The 20,889-nt window shown below is 48.8% G+C and overlaps 1 protein-coding gene across 1 annotated transcript in view; it reads right to left on the bottom strand.

Moving 5' to 3' along the window:
* The window catches only part of LOC144154915 (arylsulfatase B-like), an 84,137-nt gene that overhangs the window by 50,744 nt on the left and 12,504 nt on the right, over positions 1 to 20,889 (bottom strand). The window contains exons 3-5 of the mRNA XM_077686033.1: positions 13,110 to 13,222; positions 12,458 to 12,568; positions 4,636 to 4,761 (exon numbers count right to left, since the gene is read on the bottom strand). Coding sequence (XP_077542159.1) covers positions 4,636 to 4,761; positions 12,458 to 12,568; positions 13,110 to 13,222 — 350 coding nt within the window. The remainder of the gene's footprint in view (positions 1 to 4,635; positions 4,762 to 12,457; positions 12,569 to 13,109; positions 13,223 to 20,889) is intronic.

Raw genomic sequence — 20,889 nt, 5'->3', positions numbered from 1 at the left:
CATTAGGACCGTATGGTTCCCAGATCTCAGCGCTCTGCCACGAAGACCTTTCAATGCACGAGCTTAGGAATGCTCTGCAGAGGACTAAGCGTCGTAGCACTCCTGGCGCTGATGGCATCACCTATCAAATGATGCGGAACTTGGACAGCCCGCAGCAAGAACGCCTTCTAAGCGCCTTCAATATCGTCTGGCACTCGGGGATAGTGCCAAGTTTCTGGCTCCTCGCCTTTGTTGTCCCACTCCTATAACGTGAAAAACCACCGACCGCAGCCAGCTCATACAGACCTCTGTCCTTAAAGGAGCCATGAAGAGAAAATGCAAGTTGGTTTTATTCGAAAGATTTCGTGTTTTATAGTGCCCCCAGAGCTTGTCCGGATACAAACAGTGCTTTATTCACTGAGAAATTAAACAATTTAGGTTAAAATTTTGATTTTCCCGCTCAATCGTGCGTTTTCGTGGCCCCAAGTGACATTACGGGAACCGACCGCTCTGCAGCCTAGAGTACCTTCATTCACGCATCCGCCGTACAGGGTAGAGACACGTAACGCTGGCGCCGCCATGTTCGGTTGCTCGCTCGCCACCGAAGCAAGTCATTGTGTCAAAACCGCGCTAAAATTATCGCCGCAACGCGGTTTACTGAAGAAGTTTGAATCATATTGTCTGTTCCGCGTTGCTAGGTCTCGTGGGAAACGAAAAGAATAACGCGTTGAGCCCGTTGGCCCAATTGCGGCAGCATGGGACCGTTCAAAGGTTGTCTCCACCCTGTAGCGGTGTTGGTTTGTTCCCGCGTTTCTTTACGTTCCGTAACCTAGATGGCGCCACCATACCGTGGCAAGCGTTTGGTTTGTTTTTGCCCGCATTTAAACCTGGCTTGTTTTTGTTCTGGGAGAAAATATTCGTTCCCTGAAACAGTGCTCGCTCGACAAATGGGGTCACGTAAGACACCGTTGCTTGCGTCAATCGGCCAGTGTCGTCTGAGACAACCCCAAGCCCCATAGTGCTGTGCAGCTAAACCAAAGCATGCTGTGCGCAGTACGAACAGCAGAACGCATCAGTACTTCTATGTTTACATGTGCTTTCGTAACTTCCACTGTTTGTCCCATCATTCCTATTGCTTTGTAAAGAATGTGCCCTAAATTTAAGCGCAAATCGCTCGTTCGTCTAGTTTGTAAGCTCTACCTAATTTGCGTCTGCTTCTGCCAGCCTCCGCCAATCGCAGAGCTTAGCCCATGTGACATCACAGGTTCTGTTGCGGGAAATGAGCTGGTGGGTCGCATGACCATTCCCGTTTTTCCTAATTATGTAGCTTATTTGAGCGAAGTTTACGTTAAAAGTGGTGTCAGTATGATTCTAACGAGACAATCTTTTGAATGAACCAAACTTGTGTTTTCTCTTCATGGCTCCTTTAACGTCGGCTGCGGGAAAGCTCTTTTAGATGATCATTCAATCTCGCCTAGAGAGGATCGTCCGAGCCCTTGGAGCTATTGCCAAGCAACAGACCGGATTTCGTCAACTTCACTGCACTTCCGACAGCATCGCTGATGTTGTGTCTGCACTGGAAGAGGCACAACACATGCACGAAGTGGCATTTCTGATTTTGGTGCATATTGAGTCGGCCTTTGACCAGCTGCCACACTCAACCATTCAGGCTGCGCTGGACCGCATTCATGTCATTGGAAGATTGCGGAACTACACCCGGGCTTTCTTGTCGGGTCGCCAGCTCAAAGTTCCTGTGGGCAACGTCCTCAGCACTCCAAGAGGTGTCAGTGCCGGAGTGCCCCAAGGTGCAGTGCTTAGTCCGCTGCTTTAAACCTCGCGCTGTCGGGCCTACCTGACAGCAATCCAACAGACCTAGAACACAGCGTAAGCATTTCCGTTTATGCTGACGATGTTGCACTATGGACCCGGGGACCAAAGCGTCAGAGCAGCCAAAGCAGGAAATCTCTGCAAAAAGTACTGGATGCGATTTCTGAGTATATCACGGCAATCGGACTGCGGCTTTCTACTAGCAAGTCAGAAGCTATGATATTCCACCCCAACCCCAGAGCGCGGCATCGAATCCCCAACTCCGGTGGATAACACAGGTCAGATATCTGGGACTTACTCTTGACCATCGCCTGACCTGGGGCCCAGCAATCAAACAGCTATTCGGCCAGTCCAGTCGTGTCCTGAAAGCCATCCGTCAACTCTTGGCGAAGGGCCGTGGGTGGTCACACACTTGGGCACTTCGAATTTACGATGCTATGGTGTGCTCCGCAGTCCTCTACGCTAGCCCCTGGTCACCGTCAAGCCAACACGGTGGCGGAAACTCGAGACCGACCACAGAAATGCACTTCGGGCCACTCTAGGCTTGCACCGATCGTCGCAATGCGCGGGCACTCTTGCTTAGGCCGGTGCCTCGCCCCTCGCACTCCGCGCCCTACAGCGAGCTCTCAATCACGTCCAGCGGCTCCATAGTGCTCCAGACGGAGGAGCCCTCTTCGCACGGCTGCGAGAACTACCTCAATCTCGAATGGGTATAAATGTCCGTACCTTCAACACGGTGATCAGCCAGCCCCCTACGGATCACATCATACCTTCTTCACCCACGTGACGAATGAGATCATCATAAGGGCAAGTCTACCGCACGTGACCTCAAAAAGGGTAACTCCACTGTGTGAATTAAGGCGCGAAGCAGAGGCCTGCTTGGAGAACCTTGAGGGGCACGTGCTGATATTTACCGATGGGTCCGTGCTTCCATGCAAGGGGGCGGTGCCTGCAGCATCCATCGCGCCAGCCTTCGCTTCAGCCAGGCAATGCCGCCTACCAGTGGCCAGTAGCTCCACAACAGCAGAAATCGCGGGCCTTCACCTGTGTGAGGACATGATTAACGAGTGCGAGCAGAACCTCATCAACCGGAAAGTAGCCATCTTCTCAGATTCGAAGGTTGCCCTCCTGAGGCTCGACCGGGCTCACCTCAGCTGTTTCGCTGTACAAAGTCTTGACAGCAAACTGCACAGCGCTTCAGCGCCAGAGGCCTTAGCATTCATCTGCAATGGCTACCTTCGCACGTAGGCAACAAGGGAAATTAGGAGGCTGATCGCCTGATAAAAGATGCGCATCATCTATCCACTTCTACGAGTGAGACAAGCAGGCCCCTGGTCGTCGCGCGGTACCTTATCCGAAGGGACCTCCACGCCATGCACCCTGACTCCCGAGTTGCACCCGGCAAGCCACCGCACGCGCTTCTTTCGAGGGGATGGACCCGAGCTGGCCGTGCTCTCCTTCGTCGTCTAAGAATCGGTTGTCACCGCCACGCGGAAAGAAGTCACAGGCTTGGCATCGCCAGTTCACCCGCCTGCCCATACTGTACTGCAATAGACACACTCGCGCATGCACTGTGAGAGTGTCCACAACTTTGGCAGGCTCGATCAGCGCTGAGAGCGTCATATGCGAAACTGGGACTGCCTTCATGCACCTCATCAAACCTGTTGTTCCCGGATTGTCACGAACAAAATCGCAGAAAAGCGTTCCGAGCCCTGCTGGACTTTTTAAAGGACACGGGACCCTCCGCCCGGCTATGATGTCGCCAGTACTGCCCATGCTGCGCGGCTTGTGAACCGTCATCTTATTCTCCCTTTCTATCTTTTTTCTGTCCAGCCTCTTTTCTGTCAATTCTCGTCCTAGACTCAGTCTTCCTTCGAGGGGACTGACCCGAGCTGACCGTGCTCTCCTTCTTCGTCTGAGAATCAGCTGTCACCGCTGCGCGTAAAGAAGTCACAGGCTTGGCATCGCCAGTTCACCCGCCTGCCCACACTGTACCCGAGAGGCAGTTATCGGCTGAGTCGACTTTCGTTTCTCTTCCAATAAAGCAACTCTCTCTCTCAGTGCGGCGAACAGTTGATTGGTTTCAGTGGGCCTCAGAAGTTTGGGCTACACTCTGGAGCGATTCCTGCCTACGTCGCTCTTTCGCCGGACCGCTCGATTGGTGCTTGCAAATCTGGTGATCATCAGGGGATGAGCGCAGTCTGCTATGTTTGAAGAGCAAGAAGTTACAACAATATAATATTTGGCAGAAGTATATCTGGGTAGAAAAGCCCGGTTTTTTATCTGTTTCTATTATGCAATCTTAGATAAAAATATAATATTGGCTTGCCTGAAAACAAGAAAAATGTTTATTGGAAATCCGGCTCCATGGTGTGGGAAGCTGGAAGTGATCACACATCGATTTTAATCATCTTTGAACGGCCCACTACGGAAGCCAACAGCTTGTTTTTTAAAACGAGTTATCGTGTTGCATCTTGTCCAGCATTTGATAACGAAGCCTCTGAAGCCAAACGAACGTAACCTCAGCCCTGGAAGCCGGTTAGCTAAAGGGGCTTCTCAGCAAATGCTTCCTCGTCACCCACCTACGCAATTTTTGTGCAATTTTTCTTCTCAGCTGTTAACAATATTTCAAGAAGCCATGCCGCCACTTCAGTCAAATGCCTCTATTTCAAGATGAATACTTTTGCTGAATTCTCCAACTTTTTCACAACTTGTTGCCATTCGGGTTTATGGGCAGTAGTGGCATTGGGTTTGTGGGCAGTAGTGGCATTGCAAGTGTACTTCAAAATCAACACAAATGCGAGCTTTTTTTTGCTCTACGTCACCAACCTCTGAGATATCATGCTCCTTGATCACAGTCGTAGCCCTTGATAGGAATATGTCCATGGAGTAAACGCCGGATGCACTTTCCAGCAGCTCTTGGTTGAACCAGAAATCATAGCCACAGTGACCTTGCTGCACGTGACAATGCAAAAGCCAAGGGAGAAATTACTAAGCTCCCTTTGACAATCCACTGTACATAATCACCGTGTTCAATCTGTTCACTGTATGGACGTACAAAACGCTAAATAAGCCGTGAACAAAAACAAACCTCAAGACCTCAACCCGATTCCCGGGAGCCGAAGTCTTCGCTTTTGTGTGGTCAGGTCCGTACTGTCTGTCTTGTATCTTTTGCTGCTGTTTGTGCGTCCGGCAATTTGTATGCATCCGAATGGCACCTCACTTTAGTCATACAAAGCCATTAAAGCGCCTAACCCTCCTCAAACATTTCAGTGTGTGGTTGCGTACGTCAGCGTGTGTCCAGAGGCACCTAAAAGCGCAGCCTTCAAATATGAAACGTGTTCACCAGTTTGTAGTTCTAATAATCTAATACAGTGTCTGCTGCTTTTAAAGCTGGTTAATAGCCCCACCACTGCGGTGTTGATAGTTGTTATATGTATAATAAAATAATGATAATACAATATTATTGGTCGGTACGAAGAACGACGCCGCGAGCGATGGCGGGAATATGGAGGTTGCCATAGGCTCGCGGGCACGCATTTAGATAACGACAGCGCTATTCGAGCGAATCATAGCCGAGCCGCCTTGGTTCCTGATAGGAATTTGTATCTAGTCACAAAAGTAATAGTGTGAGGACTGATGGTGACGGGCGCCTGATGTCACCCAGAGGGAGAAAATACAGTTAAACCTGCATGTAACGAACTTGAAAGTTCGCAGTTTTTCGTTAATGCACGTTTCGAATTGCTCGCAGGAATGAAGCAGAAGCGAAGCCAAAATGCTAGACAACAGTGAAAGTGAACTCAACTCACCCTTCATGGATTTACATATTTCACAGCGAAAAACTTCGTGAGTTGTGCTTCCTGCTTTCGCAAGAGATTAAGCACTACACCGTGCCCCAACGAACCAAGTTCACCAACAAAGGTAACTTAAGTATCAATTTGCTTTTTCACGTGCTAAAGTCAAAATGAAACCTGAGCCCTCCACTACGGTGCGCCTCATCACCTTCGTTACATCGGCGCGGTGAATATTACAATCAATCAATCAAATCAATTTGGACACGTTTCGGTGCCTCAACGTGTTAGAGGAACCAAACTTATGCTGAAAAGGTGCCTTTTGCGAACTTGCTCTTTACCACACTCAAGATTGTTGAGAGGGTGCTAGCTGGGATGCTATTCGCCCCGAGATCGAACACAGTCGGCCCCTGGCGGCGGCGGGACGAACCGCTCCTAGTGTGGATGGCGCTCTCGCGTCGTGTGCTCGTTCACGTTGCGTGCGGCGCAAGACGCGTGCTGCACACGATAAAACAACCAATCTGTGTACTTGTTTGGCAGTAAGCAATGACATAGTTGCCTCTGCTTGCGCATTTTTTCCAGAGACGCAATAATGAACGGCCGTTGCGGGTCATTGCGCCGGTTTAATTCCGCCAAACATCTTCGCCATGGTCACCGCTTGTGTGAAACGTGTTGTAAACATTGCTTCGACGCATTGCACTTTTCTTATTTATGAGTGCAGCCGTCTGCCGTTTCGGGAACGTCAAAGGGTGCTTTTTGAAGCTGGCGTAATGGTTATTTCAAGGGTAAAAGTTTTATACACGGAACGGGTAAGAAGCGACAAGACCTGTGCATACCCGCGCATTTGCCACACCCCTGCAAAATTGCGCTGTGTCCTTTTAGAAAGAAGAAACAAACAAAAGCAATTACGATGCACACGACCCGTGATCTATATCGCCCATGTGTTACCGGACTCGTATTTTGCACCCGCAAGCGCCTGTGTGATCGAATTCTTGCCGTACCGTTCCGAAAATAAGTACCATTTTTGCAGAGGAATTGCTTATACTGTGTTGCTAATTTCACATATTAATTAAAATACGTTTCTGTGGTCGCGCAAGCGTATTTCGGGGGGATTTAAGCTGTTGTGAGTTTGCGCCTGTCCTGTGGCATTTCGTGTGTCATTTTTGTATATCCCATTTTCAAATCCCGACATGAATAACCTTCTCCAGAAACGTGTTTCGCTCAGCATAACTAAATGCCTAATATGGTCACGTCTTAACTTCTTAAGGTGGACCTAAGTTTAAAGAAGGGAGAAAAATCGCGTAATATAATGCATGTTGTTGCCCACATGTGCGGAGGGTGTGTGCCACGACTCGCGGATTTTTTTTTTTATTTTTCCACAATGCTCGCTTTAAATACAATTATGAAAAAGGCGAGCCACAGTTCCTAGACAATCTCAGGCTAAAAGGGGGGTTAATCAGTTTTGAAAATACTGTCGTCTACTTACTGCTTTTTCACCACTATTGAACACGACACCTAATTACCAACTTTTCGCTTTTCTTGTTACATGCGTTCTCTTCTCGCTGCGCTTGGAACGTTGGCTGAACCCCCCTCCCCCACCTAAAAAAACGAAATGCCCAGAAAACGTTTATCTGTGCCTTTTTTAACCAATCCTCAAGAATAAAATGCCAAGACAATAACGAAGTTCCATTTACAACACAGTTACCGGGAACCCGTTGCGCTGTTTCGTAACGAGCAATAAAGAGACGTTTTACTAGATCTGCAACAGGGCAACTTCATTTGTAATCTTTATGGTTCGTTAGCGACATTACGCAAGAATGCAAGCACATCTCGCTGTTCTAGGCACCTGTTAGATTTTAAAAGGAACGCAAATGTTCAACAGTGCAGCCGTAACAAAAAAATTGTGCTCATTGTAAGGTCCCAGGAGCTTGGTTTACACACTGGAAACCTGCTTGTTACTTTGAAAGTGTAGCTAAACATGAGATGTTGATTGTACTGAAAGCGTTAGCAATTTAATTCGCAAGGTCACTTGTGACGATAGCATTAAAAAGTGATCGCCACTCTTATTCATCAAACGTGCTTTCAGTGTCGCTAAAATTTCATTTAACTAAAGCTGCGCGCAAAAGACCTGTTAGAACGGTTGCCGTTGTATCTCTGCGCTTGTTAAAATTCAGTAATTTTATGTTGCCTTTCGAACACACAAAAAATATCTTAAGCTCTTAGAAAAAATGTCGGGACAGTTAAGTGGTGCTACCATTTCAGGGCATCCCACAAATGACAGAATGCGTCATGCTACCAGCGAAAGCGATTGAAACTGCTGTTGTAAACTGAATTCCAGAGACAAAGGCTTCCTGATATGTTTCTATTTATCATTTTAGTGAAGGCTCAAAGCCGTAGTCTGCAAAGATCGAGCTTGCTCCGAGTCACGGCGCACGAGTTCATTGTCATTATTGTCATTATTGCGGCCCTTCTGAGATTCCCGATGGGTCGCCGCTTTTTGGCGTACTGTTAATATCTTATAGCCGCTTCCGTGCTATAAATTTAACGGTGGGGAACCGAACTACAGCATATATACACTCTTGTCTGCGCCTTTCGTGCGCACATACGGCCCAAGAAGGCACGAAGCGCGCCCACAGCGTGCATCCTCCCGGGCCGCTCAGCGGGGCATCCACACTAGCGGGGCATCCACACCACATTAGCAGCGATGCAGTGTACCTGCCTGTCTAAACTACTAAACGATGCCGGCGCAACCTTTTTGTGGGCTAATGTTGTGACGAATTAACTTGTTATTTTATTGAAATATTTAGTACAGTTTATTACTGGTGAAGATGCTTCTGTTTAGTTTTCATATTACATAATGTTTGTAATATTAACGGTAATATATACGAAACCTGCGGCTTGCGTTACTCAACATGTCTGCCACAAAATTGTCGCCTGCGATGGCTAACGCTGCTCCGTTCCAATTCTGCTTCCTTTAGACGTCTAATTTGACTAATTTGTAACGTGTCTACCATGCTGTGCGCTAATTGGAACGCAGCCTTAGAGGGGAGTGAACGATGATTTTTTATCTAATGGGATGATTTATCAACTTGTGTGGCTCTCACTGCCTGTGACATGTTTTGTTTAGCTGCATTGGTTCTATTTTGCGGCTTTTGAAGCCTACTCGCTGATATTTACGCAGAAAGAGTAGGACAGGGTAATTTCACAGCATCATACATCAAGTGGGGTGCCTTGTCTCGAGTGCTAAATAAAATTCTGCTGTGCCTTGTTGCATAAACAACATAACCATAAGGCCGTTAAAACCTCCACCGTATCCTCCACCACACCCCGCTGCCTATTTTCTTGCCTGATATACACCGTAAAAAATCATAACAGTTCTTTCCGTAACTGCTAGCGGTTCCTGACAACGTTGATGATGACGGTGATGTGGCTGCGCCCTTTGTATCGGCGGGTTGCAGCTGCGTGGAAACGCCCAGAGTAGCCAAAAGAAACTGTTCGGAATACAAACGATTCAACGGGCTGACACTGCTGATTCGCCAACGTGCCAGCCCGCTCTGTACTGCTCCGTGCTACCACCCTTGTTCGAGCCGGCTGTCCGGCGCAACGGTCCCAACATACCATGTCATCGCTAGACATACAGGCGTCGTTTCGCATTGCCCACCCACAGCGCCTCCAGCCTCTTCGAACCCGAGAGCTGCTGACATGGTTTGGCTCTCGTGGGCACGTGTAATCACCGGGCACTCCATTACTACGTAGCTGGGGTCCCTTCTGCCGCTCCAAAGGTGGCGCAAGTTGTGTCTTACCCAGCGGTAAACTTCGCTCGCCGCACACCTGTCTCCAGCACGCTTAGACGGGCTGGAGACCGCTGGAGCCCAGAAAGTTGTCAAAAACTTCGCCTGGCCGATGGTCGTCTTCGTAGCAATATAGGCTTCGCCTTAGCTTCTCGGAGCCACCCGCCGCGGTGGCTCAGTGGCTAAGGCGTTGCGCTGCTGAGCACGAGGTCGCGGGTTCGATTCCCGACCGCGGCGGCCGCTTTTCTGATGGAGGCGAAAAGCAAAAACGCCCGTGTGTACGAGATTTTGGCGCACGTTAAAGATCCCCAGGTGGTCAAAATTAATCCGGAGCCCTCCACTACGGCGCGCCTCATCGCCTGCGTTGCGTCGGCGCGTTAAACCCTACAATCAATCAATCAAGCTTCTCGGAGCCACTTCTTTGTCTCTACCTTTGCCACCTGGCCCGGATTTTGGCACCCATTCTGCTCGCGGGCTGTGGGGCACCTGACGTGATCGATTCAGGGGGTTCTTCTAAAGAGAGGCGTAGATTTTCCGTCCATCGGGTCTGCCATGTCGAGATCCCAACATAGATGGTTCGGGTCAGTGTCTGGTGGGCCAGATTAGTGATGGGCATGGGAGAAGCCTGTCTTCGTAGCTTAGTTTTGCCACTCCTTCCCGTGCCGTAAACGACGAGGAAACCATGATTTCCTTGATCCCGTGCACCGGAGTGTTCTGGTGGACGCCCAAGGCCATCCTGCCCGCGTCTCTCAGTCGCGTCTCTAGGAATTCACGCGTCCCAGTAGAGAGGCACAGCGTCGAGTTAGCGTACGTCAACCCCGGCGCTGCTGTCATTTTCCACAACGCGCTTAACACCTCGTATCGGTTGAGTGCCCAAAGGGGCCGGTGGCCCAGAAAACCATTGTATCTGGGGCAATGATTTTGATGTGCCGCTCGTGTGTCGCCAGGTAATCTGGTCCTGTGCTCAGGTGTGCATCGTGGTACTTCACGGATCCTCTCATGTGCACCGGGTCACCCTGCAGTGTCCACGTCTCCTGTAGTACCTGAGCCGCGCCCCATACCATTACCATGCAGTTAGCTTGGTTAAACCGCAGTTGTGGCTTCGCCATTTCGGTGCCCCAAATATCCAGCAGGTTTTGCAGTTTTCCCAGCGATCCCGCCATGATGCGAAGTCATCAGCTTCAGAGGGCCAGGCTATGACGGACAATCTCCTGGCCCTGTTTTAGGTGCTCGCACCGGTAACCACTCCCCGAAAACTCTAACCGGTGCGCCACTTCCACCGCGTACAACATAAAGCTCAGTAAAGTTGTCTCAATGCGTCTGTCGTCCAAGAAACTTGCCTGCAGCTCCCCCAAGACGCCCTTGCGTTCGGCCTATCACTGCACCCGGCGCCTCACGAGTTGCATGACCATTCGGCAGAGCACCGGAATGATGGCTGTATGTCTACAGTTGTTGAGGTCTTCGGGCAGCTTGCTCGAATTCGCGGTCCGTGGGTGCCTGTCGCAGGTCGGCTGGCATAGTGGTGTCGCTGTGGACGGTGGTAGTGCTCCCCGTTCATTGTGCCGACTGTACACCGGTTTCACCCGGTGGGACCTTCATGCCCTCGTAACAGTGGAGCATGTGCAGCCATTCTTCCAGAAGAGGCACTGAAACCACTCCCACTAGGGTGGAGTCGGCTCTGTGGAGTTCTACTCACCGCTTGAACACGGCGCCAGAAACGCTACGGAGCCTGCCTTCCCGGGCGCTGTAGGTCGGCCAGAAAACGTTGACTCAAATCCCTTAAACATGATTGGACAAGCGCCGGTGCCTCTCGCTCACGCTCTAGAGACTCCGCCCGTGCACTCGCTGTGGCCTCACGGTCGGTGTGTTTTTACAGCCCCAGTGCAGGCGGCTGGCTTTACGTCGGCGCTTAATTCCAACCACCACTTCGTCCTTCACCCAGTGCCGGCCTGTTTTTATGTCCCCCGTCCACCAGTATACTGTGGCCAAGGCCGCTGCTTTATCAGCTACTCTGCTTGCTAGCAACACATGGTCCTGGCAGATAGGCCTCTCTCTCGTCCATTGATGGGGACCCAGCCACAGTCAGCCTATCCCGTCTTCTCACCTTTCATTGGCCTGGCGGTTGCCCCTCTCTTAGTGCATGTCAGACTGTAGTGGGGGGGCGGGGGGAATTCCTCACCTCGAAGGCTTGTTTCTACTACTGCCGACATCGCTAGTTGACGGGCCCGATTTTCCTTCGTGAGCCCAGCCCATTTTGATTCCTTCCTCGCTCCCTGCATGTTCAGGAAACCCAGCTGTATACCTCGGCCCTGCCGCTTTCGTCGTAGGTCTCTGCATCTGCGCCTTCGGCAGACAAAACCTCGTTGCTGCACCTCTTCTCCGAAGCCGGTCACACAGCGTTGACAACCAATTTGGGGATGTGAGCGCAAGTTTAAAAAATGTAATATGCAGTGGTGAAACACAGCAGGGGACTGGTAAGCACTTTGTTATTTGAAATTTCCTTCTGCATGCAATCGGCCTACGCTAATTGTTTGCGATATTTTTCTCGGTATTTCCGTATTTGCTAACCGATAGCCGAAGATGTTATGCATATAACTATGCCTACCCCTTTCATATGTTGTACCAAACTCATCGCTACTGGCTCGTCCTGTACACCTCTATTGTAGCTGCATAGTAATTTAAAGACAGAAGGAAAAAAATTCGCCGAAAATTCAAATGCGTTGTACCAACCAGTAAGGCGAAAACAGTCCTCCTACTTGTGCGTGGGATGGAAGGAAAATGAACGCACACGCTGTTATATTAACACGCTCAAACAATGTATCGCCAGTTCTGAATGACAGCTCTTACTTTTTAGCGCTAGCATTGTTGATCACGTTTGCAACTTCCGTTGTAGATGGTCTCGAAAGCACTGGGAACACCGTTTCATTGCGTTCCAGTATTTTTCAAATGCAGCTTGTTTCACATAGTGATAAGTTTAATATTAGTACGCGGCAGCGAACCACTGTATCGAGTGCGAATCGATGAACTTAGCGCCAAAGCAAGGGAATAAACTCTCAGGTGGACACTTACGTAGGTGACAGTATGGGCGCTGTACCGCTCACCATGATTCAGGTAACCAACGTGGCTGTCAAAGCCTCGGCTCGTAGGCGTGTGGTTCCAGCTGGAGCATCCGAGATGCCACTGTAAATGAATGAAAAGCTGACGTTACCATACCTTGGTTTATGACCAACAAGGCCAAAACGGGAAGTCTAAAGGTACATCATTATTATTTACTTCTCAAGTGTTGTCGAAATGCGTTCGCGATGTGGTGGAAACCAATTCCAATTAGCCTAGCTTACAGAACAAAACACAACACGTTTTTAAATTTGCTGTTACTCCCTTGGTACGTGAACTGTAGGCGAAGGAATGGCATTATAAGGCACTATGGGCACATTAGGTTTAATTTATATTTTACTCAAGAAATATTCGCCGGTTTCATGTTCAGAACCTGGCTCGTGTACATCGGCTTTTGGGTTTCTTGTAACTTCAAAATGCACGCTGTTAGTTCAACACTTAGTCAACAGTTCTAGCAGCATCAAAATAGGACAACGCCCGTAAATTCTACAAAAAATATAATAAATGCTAAGAGGAATATTTTCTGACACAGAAAATGTGTACTTCAGTTATAAGCGCAGAAACGGGCGGTGACTGACATGTAATAACTGAAACTTGCGAATCCCACCTTGCCCACCATGTGACTTTTGTAGCCGAGTTTTCCAAGGTGTTGAGGAAGCAAGGTGATGGATAGTGGAATACCCTTCCTGGAACCTGGAAAGAGCAGGGTGTCCTGCATACCTGTAGAGGCAAATTGGGGAGGATTGTTGTATCATTCAAACGAGCAGGCAGCCAGCAAGGGAGCCGATTCATACTCGTAGCCCAGCACAGCGCATATGTCGATGATGATTCGCTAAATCAAAGTGCTTCGCAGTAGCAAAGAAACATTTGACACCGGCATTTTAGGTGGATGTCTAAGTTTCCTTCGCAGAAATTTACTTGGGAATTTTCCCTAAATCTGGCCAATTAATGTTTCGCAGGAGAAACAAAACCGAAGCGTGCGTATGTTTTTGGTGTGTGTCGTCTTTTTTGAATGCCATTGCTCGAAACTACCGGAATTTATGTAAATATTTCGTGGAACTGCATCATCTATGCCGTAAATGTGTAATTGTGCTGTTATATTTACTAGTACACTAAAAATGCACACCTTAGATGGTTAGCTACGCATAAAGCCTTCAACAGTAAACATTTTGTAGAACCATCGTGGGAGTTTCACTACGATAAACCACCGAACGTCCTTACAGCTCCAGTCATCCCCTCTACACAATTGCAAACAGCTGAGAAGAACAGTACGTTCTCCCTAGAGGTGTTAGGATGAGCGTCAGGTTGACGCCGCTGAAGTCGACCGACTTCAATAAAAATCATTACAGCTACTTCAAACGGATAATCTCCCGTATTGGCTAGCAAGGTTAAGACCAAAAAGATACCCCCCTTTTTGGCCAGCCACAAAATTGACCATTTCTTTACAGCCATTTCAAGATGATAGATATGCTAAGCAGGACACGACGCTGACAAGGCACCCACACCGTGGGCCGCTGTGCCGGTGAGCATGCCGTTCGCGCGGAGACCCATTGACATCGCGCGTAGCCCCCAAACGCATATTTTACCACCTCCTCAGTCTCGCCAGAGGACATTGACAACTAAACAACATCCACACTACCTCCCGGGCCACCAGGCAGGCCGCGAAAAAAAATTCGGAGTCCGTGGATTGACATGGCACACCGCTCTCGCCGGCGACGTACTCCTCCACCATCTCAGCCTATACCTCCTAACCGCCGCCGTCAACAGCAGTCAGCCACCGCCTCAATCCAGGCAACAATCATCTTTACCTGCAGAAGACTTAAAAGCTGGCTTCTGTAAAAGAAACTGGCTCCAGCTATTCCATAAGACATAATTGCCCTCACCGCGTCAATCGCTTGGGATTTCGGGCACCCCCGCACTATCACCTTTCCTGTTTAGCGTTGGCGCGAAGAAGAACGTGGTAGTCGTCAACGCACCTCCTGCCCCCGTGCGAGCGCTTAAGAGCTTTCAGAAAATTGTAGTTTGGGGCAAAATGTAAGAACCCTTACGCTCCGCAATCGCTGCAGGCAACTCCTGCGGTGGCATCATACACAATATCGGACTAGAACACCCAGAAGAGGACGCCAAATTACTTATTACCGCTGCCGGCTACGAGTTGCTCCTAGCTGGTCCCCTTCGTTAGTTCAAAGCTTTCGTCATTACATTTCTAGGCAGATGAACACCATATTACCTATACGTGAATCAAGCCTTCCTCTAATGCGGCGTCTGCCGCACTATGATCGCCTTTATTCCCTCTATCATATACAATAGTGAAACGGGTGGGCATACGCCCTTCCCTCCTCCATGCTCAGGTGCAAATTATGTGGTTTTTCTCATCTGAAGTCAACATACCTGCGCGGTGCGATGTGATGTACAAATACACCCTGGAGGAGTGCATCCATCGAACACTCTCTCAGTCTCACGTGGCTCGTTACGCAACTAGGGCATCGTCGTTCGAGTTCAAAAGCAAGCTGGCATCCGGGGCGTGCGATACAACATGGGTGGTCAACCACGAGGCAACGCCTTATCCGACAGGCGCGCAATGTAGCTCTCACGCCAGGATACAGGTTAAGTAACCTAGGGAACCACACTCGAGAAGCTGCTCACCCAGCGATTGGCAGCTGCCGAAAAGAACCGCGGAGGAAGACATCCACAGGCACGCTGCAAACAACACTGCATGTGGTCTGTCTAGTATTGCCATAATCAAAACGTCGTCACCCCTTCAGCGATGGTGCAGCTTGCTGTAGGTTGTTTCTGCAGCCAGCCGCAGAAACAAGAGAGACTGCAGCAAGCAATAAGACCACTGCGTATTCGTCTACTACTCCTTTCAGTCGCGACCTTGTCGTTTTCGTAACAAAAACGCGCACGACAAACAAGACCGGAATACCAACTGGGTCACACTGAAGTCATTTTTGCACAGGTACAAATACCTTCGCTGATTTAAAAATGGGAGGTAAAGTTTCAACGTGTTCCTATAGGTATCGTGAACTAGAAGTTTTAGAGTGGCCCGAGCGGCGGCCTCTCCCATTGCTCCGCCGGGTCGACTTTCGCGCAGAAAATAAAACCGGTATAGCGGCGGCGCTGCTGTCGCCAACAACTGAACAGCCGACGCTCCCCGGCACCTGCGCGCGGCAAGATTTGCTTTGCTCGCTGCGGTGTTTTGCGCTTGCTCAGCTGATTTAGTTTGGATTATGAGGTTTAACGCACCCGTGCTACACAGGCGATGAGGCCAGTGGTAGTGGAGGGCTCCGGATTAATTTTATGCGCCGAAATCTCGAAGACACGAGCGTTTTCGCTTTTATCCTCCATCACAATAGCGGCTGCCGCGGCCGGGAATCAAACCCGCACCTTTGGTCAGTTAAATCCACTTTGGTGATTTAGAAAGTAGACGCAGACCGTTATGACTCCGCTTGATAAAACTTTAAACTAATACGACCCAACATTTATCTAACCCCCACCCCCCCAAATACTTTCTTATGTTTTGATGCGTATTCTGAGAACTCGTGAACTCAAAGTCGTAAAATTAGCTGAAAATTTCGAGATAAGCGCGGAGTTTCGAGTTAAGTCAAATGCAGGACATTTGTGGCTATAGGCCCCTGAAATAGCAGCTAGTGCTTCTAACAAAAGCACTATTTCACAGGGGAGATTTCGTTATAAAGACAAAATAATTCGCAGGAAAAAGAAACTTTTATTATTGCAGAAGAACTGTGTTGTGCTCGGATGTGTCGCGTTCGCATCTGCATACCAGAAAAGCCTCGAGCTTCTCAATGCATCGTATGAATTGGTGGTCGCCACCGCTACATTCTACCAGAGTCCTTCAATGCTTTGCTGGTCACGAAACTGCTCCGTAACTCAATGGGAGAGCTTCATATGCTGCGTTTGGCCGCCGCGCGGTGGCGCCACCCTCTCATTGAGGTCACTCCTCGGGCGGCGTTGCGCTGGCTCGAACGGCGGAGCCGCGGCGAGTTGTGTTTCTTTTGTACGGGAAAAAAATGTAACGTGCATATCGCGCTCTCGTGATGCGACTTAAGTAGTGCAACGACGATGCCGAACATGTGTTGCGTCCCGGGATGTCGTTCCTTGTACAACGATACCCCAGAAAATGTTTCCTTCTGTTGACCGAGCGACGGGTAGCTGCGTGAGAATTGGAGGCGCGCCATTCCAAGGCAAGCAACGGGATATTTCAGCTTCGATAATAAGTGTGCGACAGTGTGTGGAAATGCACTGTGTGTGAGAATGGAAAAAGCAATGTACCATTTTGAGAGCATCGTGGACCTAGAATTGTAAAAGGCTAACTTAAAGCCGGATTTTTGTCATATCAGTCAGGTTGTAGCGGTGCTACCTGTTTGCGAACTTGTATTACCTTCCGCTCAGGCTCGCGTGTAAAAAAGCTTTGGGACGTCCTTGTGCTTTTACTTTTCATATTTCCGCGAATTATCCCTTAGGGTTCGTCTTGTTTGTTTTGTAACCGCGCGTGGCCGATTCCGGTTTCTTATCTGGCGTTTCAACCGGAGCGCCCGTTTGCTCTTTTTGTCGTACGTCCCGTCGGGCAATATTGTTTGGTATAAAAGGGGTGCCACCTTGTCGCCAACTTGATTTTTTTAAGTGTGCACTTTATAAGCGACCCCAAACCATCCACCGCCGGCGGCGTCGGCGTCCGCAGTGCTCCTCTATAAAGAAACAGCATCCGGCGCCAGGTTTCGATCCGCGGACTTTGCGGCCGCAGCGCGACGCTCTACCGACCAAGCCACGGACGCGACGTGATATCAGCGTTAGTGACGCGCCTTATATCTTTAACGCGTTCAAACTACGTCGTCAGCGGCGTGCGTTGGCGACTCAGCGGCGTTATAGCGGCTTGATAACTGCGTGGTGTACACGTGATACTACAAACCCGATGGAAGAGATGGAAGAGAAGGCGGCGAGGCGGTGGGCTGCGGGGGCCGAGCGCAAGCGCCGCAAGCGGGCCGACAACCGTGCATTCGCACTTTCACATTCTCCCCCTCGGGGAAATGCGGGGGAATTTTGTTTCTTCGGCAATGTTCTCGATCCCATTTTCATGGATCTGAAATTAATAACGTTCCGAGAGTAATGCATGCATAGCAAACGCCGCGCAACTCACTTTATTGACGTTCATGTGTGCACGTCACACTGCGGAATGCTTCTTCGACGTTTGTGTTTCATTCTAGTCTTCTGTAGAACAGGAGCTCGCTAGCTCGCTGCGTTTAGAAAAGCTTTGCGTCTTTCTTGGCTACGTGGCAATATTCTGTTTCCTCCGTGTGCTCCACATCTCAACGCGAAAAAATAAATTTTTGTACGCTGGACCACGCTCTTTTGTCTCCCTTCGTAACATTGAATTTTTGTTGCGTGTGATAAAACTAGTTTTATTGTTCTTTTTTCGCTTCCTGTTTTTGCAAGGATTGCAAAGCGTGGAAGCGGAAAGACACATGGTGCAACATATATCTCTTCGTGTTTTGATCCTTCGCGTTTCTGCAGCGTTTTTAGATGTCCTCAAGTATGTACCCACTCATTGAAACTAAAATACTATTGGGCTATCTCTTTTAGTGTTCTGTGCATTCCAGAGCAATCAACGGATTCATTAAGCGTAGTCTGAACGACGCGTACTTGGTTGCTTTCAGTTTTTTTTATTGTATTATCGATAGGCCCGCAGCAGTCCGTGACTACGCAGCTACCGTATGTGTGGTATTTACAACTTTTGCTTTAAGAAAAGAAGAAATAGATTTAAAAATCCGAAAACACGATGGCGCAGCGCTTGTGCCATAGCACGCAGAGGCCGTTGCCGTTCGCGGCCGAAGTCTACGGTAATTTACTACGAAAAATAAAGCCCCATTGAAGGCAGGTGATGACTGGACTATTCATCGCTAACTACTACGAAAAAAAAAAACACACTTAATCAGCGTAGAGACACCAAAAGCAGCGAGCGTTTGCACGCCACGAGCCGGCCAATACGCCGCGAAAGCGGCGGCTGGATGACCTTCATGCGGCGGTGGCGCCTGTAGTGGCGCGCGCGGTCCCTATATGAAACGAGCGCCGAAGTTTCGTGACCAGTAAGCATTGAAGGACTCTGATTCTACCTTGCTACGAAGCAGACGCAGCATCTATGTTGTATCGGCCGTTGTTGTATGTTGTATCTGCCGTCGTAGTCACTTCTGGGGGCTCCTCCTCCTCCGCATGATCAGCTGCGTCGTCCACAGCTATCTCAATGATGTACGCGCTAGACAGCATTCCGGTAACGGGGACACGTATAGTCCGCGTAATTAAACTTGCACTTCACGGCCGCGTTCGGTGCGTAGTGGGAGTAAGCATTCGAACGGGGACCTTATCAGCTGCCTGTAGCGGACTTTGCCATGTGTCCTCTCTGCCAGTATTTCAATATATCCGTGGTCCCCCCCTCCCCCCCCACCCCCCAAAAAAAAAAACGTTTCGAGATAAAGCGGGCAAATGCGTATGGCCTATGGGAGGTAAACACACGGTAAGAAAAAGTGTCGAGAAGATATTCTGAGATAGCGTGAGTTCGAGTTAACGAGGGATTAATTTGACGGACAGGCACCAGGAATGTTTTCCCTTGCCCTTCTTGACTCTGCGCATGAAGCAAAAGCGGCGGGGCGCACATTCTATAGCTGAAAAAAGTTTGCTGTTTTTTTACGTTCCTATTTGGAACGAAAATATTAAGAGCCTTCTTCTGAGATACCCCTAACGTTGGTGCTTGTACTGTCGTTAGTGGGCTTTCTTATTTTATTAACGTACTATGCCGCAGGCACTTGGTCAGTAAGTGTGTACTGAAAACGAAGTGCCAAAATAAGTCTGCAGGACCAACTACTGCTTCCTGCATGCCAGGGGAAGATGCCGCTGTATTTACTACCTCTTGTAATTTTGGGGGAATACTCAATCCTTCCGTGCATTTTTAAAGTTTATTAGCAATCTCTAGGACGTTTTTACCGCTTGCTTCAGATACAAGGAGCTCCACCTTGACAGCGTTATGGATGGGCTGCAGCCCTTATTCACAACAAACACCTTAACGGCGTTGGTTGCGACCAGCACAGTGAGACCTTGACAGCAAATTTGGTTGGTTCTGTATACATTGTGACACGGATTCATTTCTATATAAAAGGTTTAAACAAGTTTCGTGATTACATGCGAAGGCGGGAGCAACACCTTAAACTTAGCCGTCGCTAATGATTGCAGGCGAGTTATGAAAATGTGTTGGCCAAAAATGTCAATTTAAATCTCCCTGTTAGCGTCATTCCTAAACCGTTACCTGTGTAAACTTTGTGCATGATTTCTCGCGTAACATTTTATATGCTGGGCTATTGAAAATGAAAACACAATGTGTATTTTGTTCTAGTTCCGTTTATTTGAACCACTATGTTAGCTTTCTTGACATTAATGATTTCCCGTGTTATATTTCATTTTTGTCACGGTCAATATATTTTCTGATCTATGCTTTGCTTTGGTTTTATGTGCGTCTAATTATACTCTCAGCATACTTGTGAATTAAATTTGTGTTAATTTGATTGAACGAATCAGGTGAAAGGTGGTGCGATTAATAGAATGCAGTGGGCATAGTTCTGTGAAAGACGGTGATTGGGACGACTGAGCTAATCGCTGGGCTATCCCCTTTTTATTTAAAAAGATATCTCCCTTGCGCGTGTAATTTCTGTTCGGACAGGCGACAACATTAACACCACGGTGACCCCTAATTATCACAAGCGGGCCACTGCTTAAATAACAACTCACGCAATAAAAAAACAAACACAACCTATGATATTAACCCACATAACTGCAGTCGGAGCGTAAACTGCGAGACAATAAATAAGAAATTCTTCTGAAAAGCCATCATCCCAGTCCTCATATTTTTTCATGTCATTTGTGTCGACCAATTATGTCCATCAAGCAGCACAATAAGGACACACTCATCAAGCAATCATGAACTGGTTCATATCAGGCAATTTCGCGCAAAATAAATTTTCATGGTAAGTTGGAATAGCCAAAATGTCGATGCAAAGACTTCATTTACTAAGAATGTTGCACTCAATTAAGAAAAATCCGTAATTTTTTCGTTGTTGTCGAGCGGGAAAGGCAAAACTAACGCAAAATGAGCTGTAGCGTTTATTATTCCTTTCGTTACCCACAGTCCACTGTACCTACAGTATATTGAAGCAATTGGACGTCCCGCAGAACAAATTTTGAGCGCTCCGCGCGTAAAGAAGCAGCGTTTCATGGCCCGACTGGGCGCGCTGCCGTACGCGCCGCCAGCCGCCGCTTTCAGTTGTTGACTACAGCGCCGCCGCTATTTTCTGCGCGAAACGAGCACCTCTCCGGGCGGCCGG

This window comes from Haemaphysalis longicornis, unplaced genomic scaffold (genome assembly GCF_048455015.1).
Source record: "Haemaphysalis longicornis isolate Haplotype H1 unplaced genomic scaffold, Haemaphysalis longicornis Haplotype H1 scaffold_1, whole genome shotgun sequence".
Classification (NCBI taxonomy): domain Eukaryota; kingdom Metazoa; phylum Arthropoda; class Arachnida; order Ixodida; family Ixodidae; genus Haemaphysalis; species Haemaphysalis longicornis.
The sequence above is the reverse complement of the archived record's forward strand: the minus strand, read 5'-3'. Positions and strand labels throughout refer to the sequence as shown.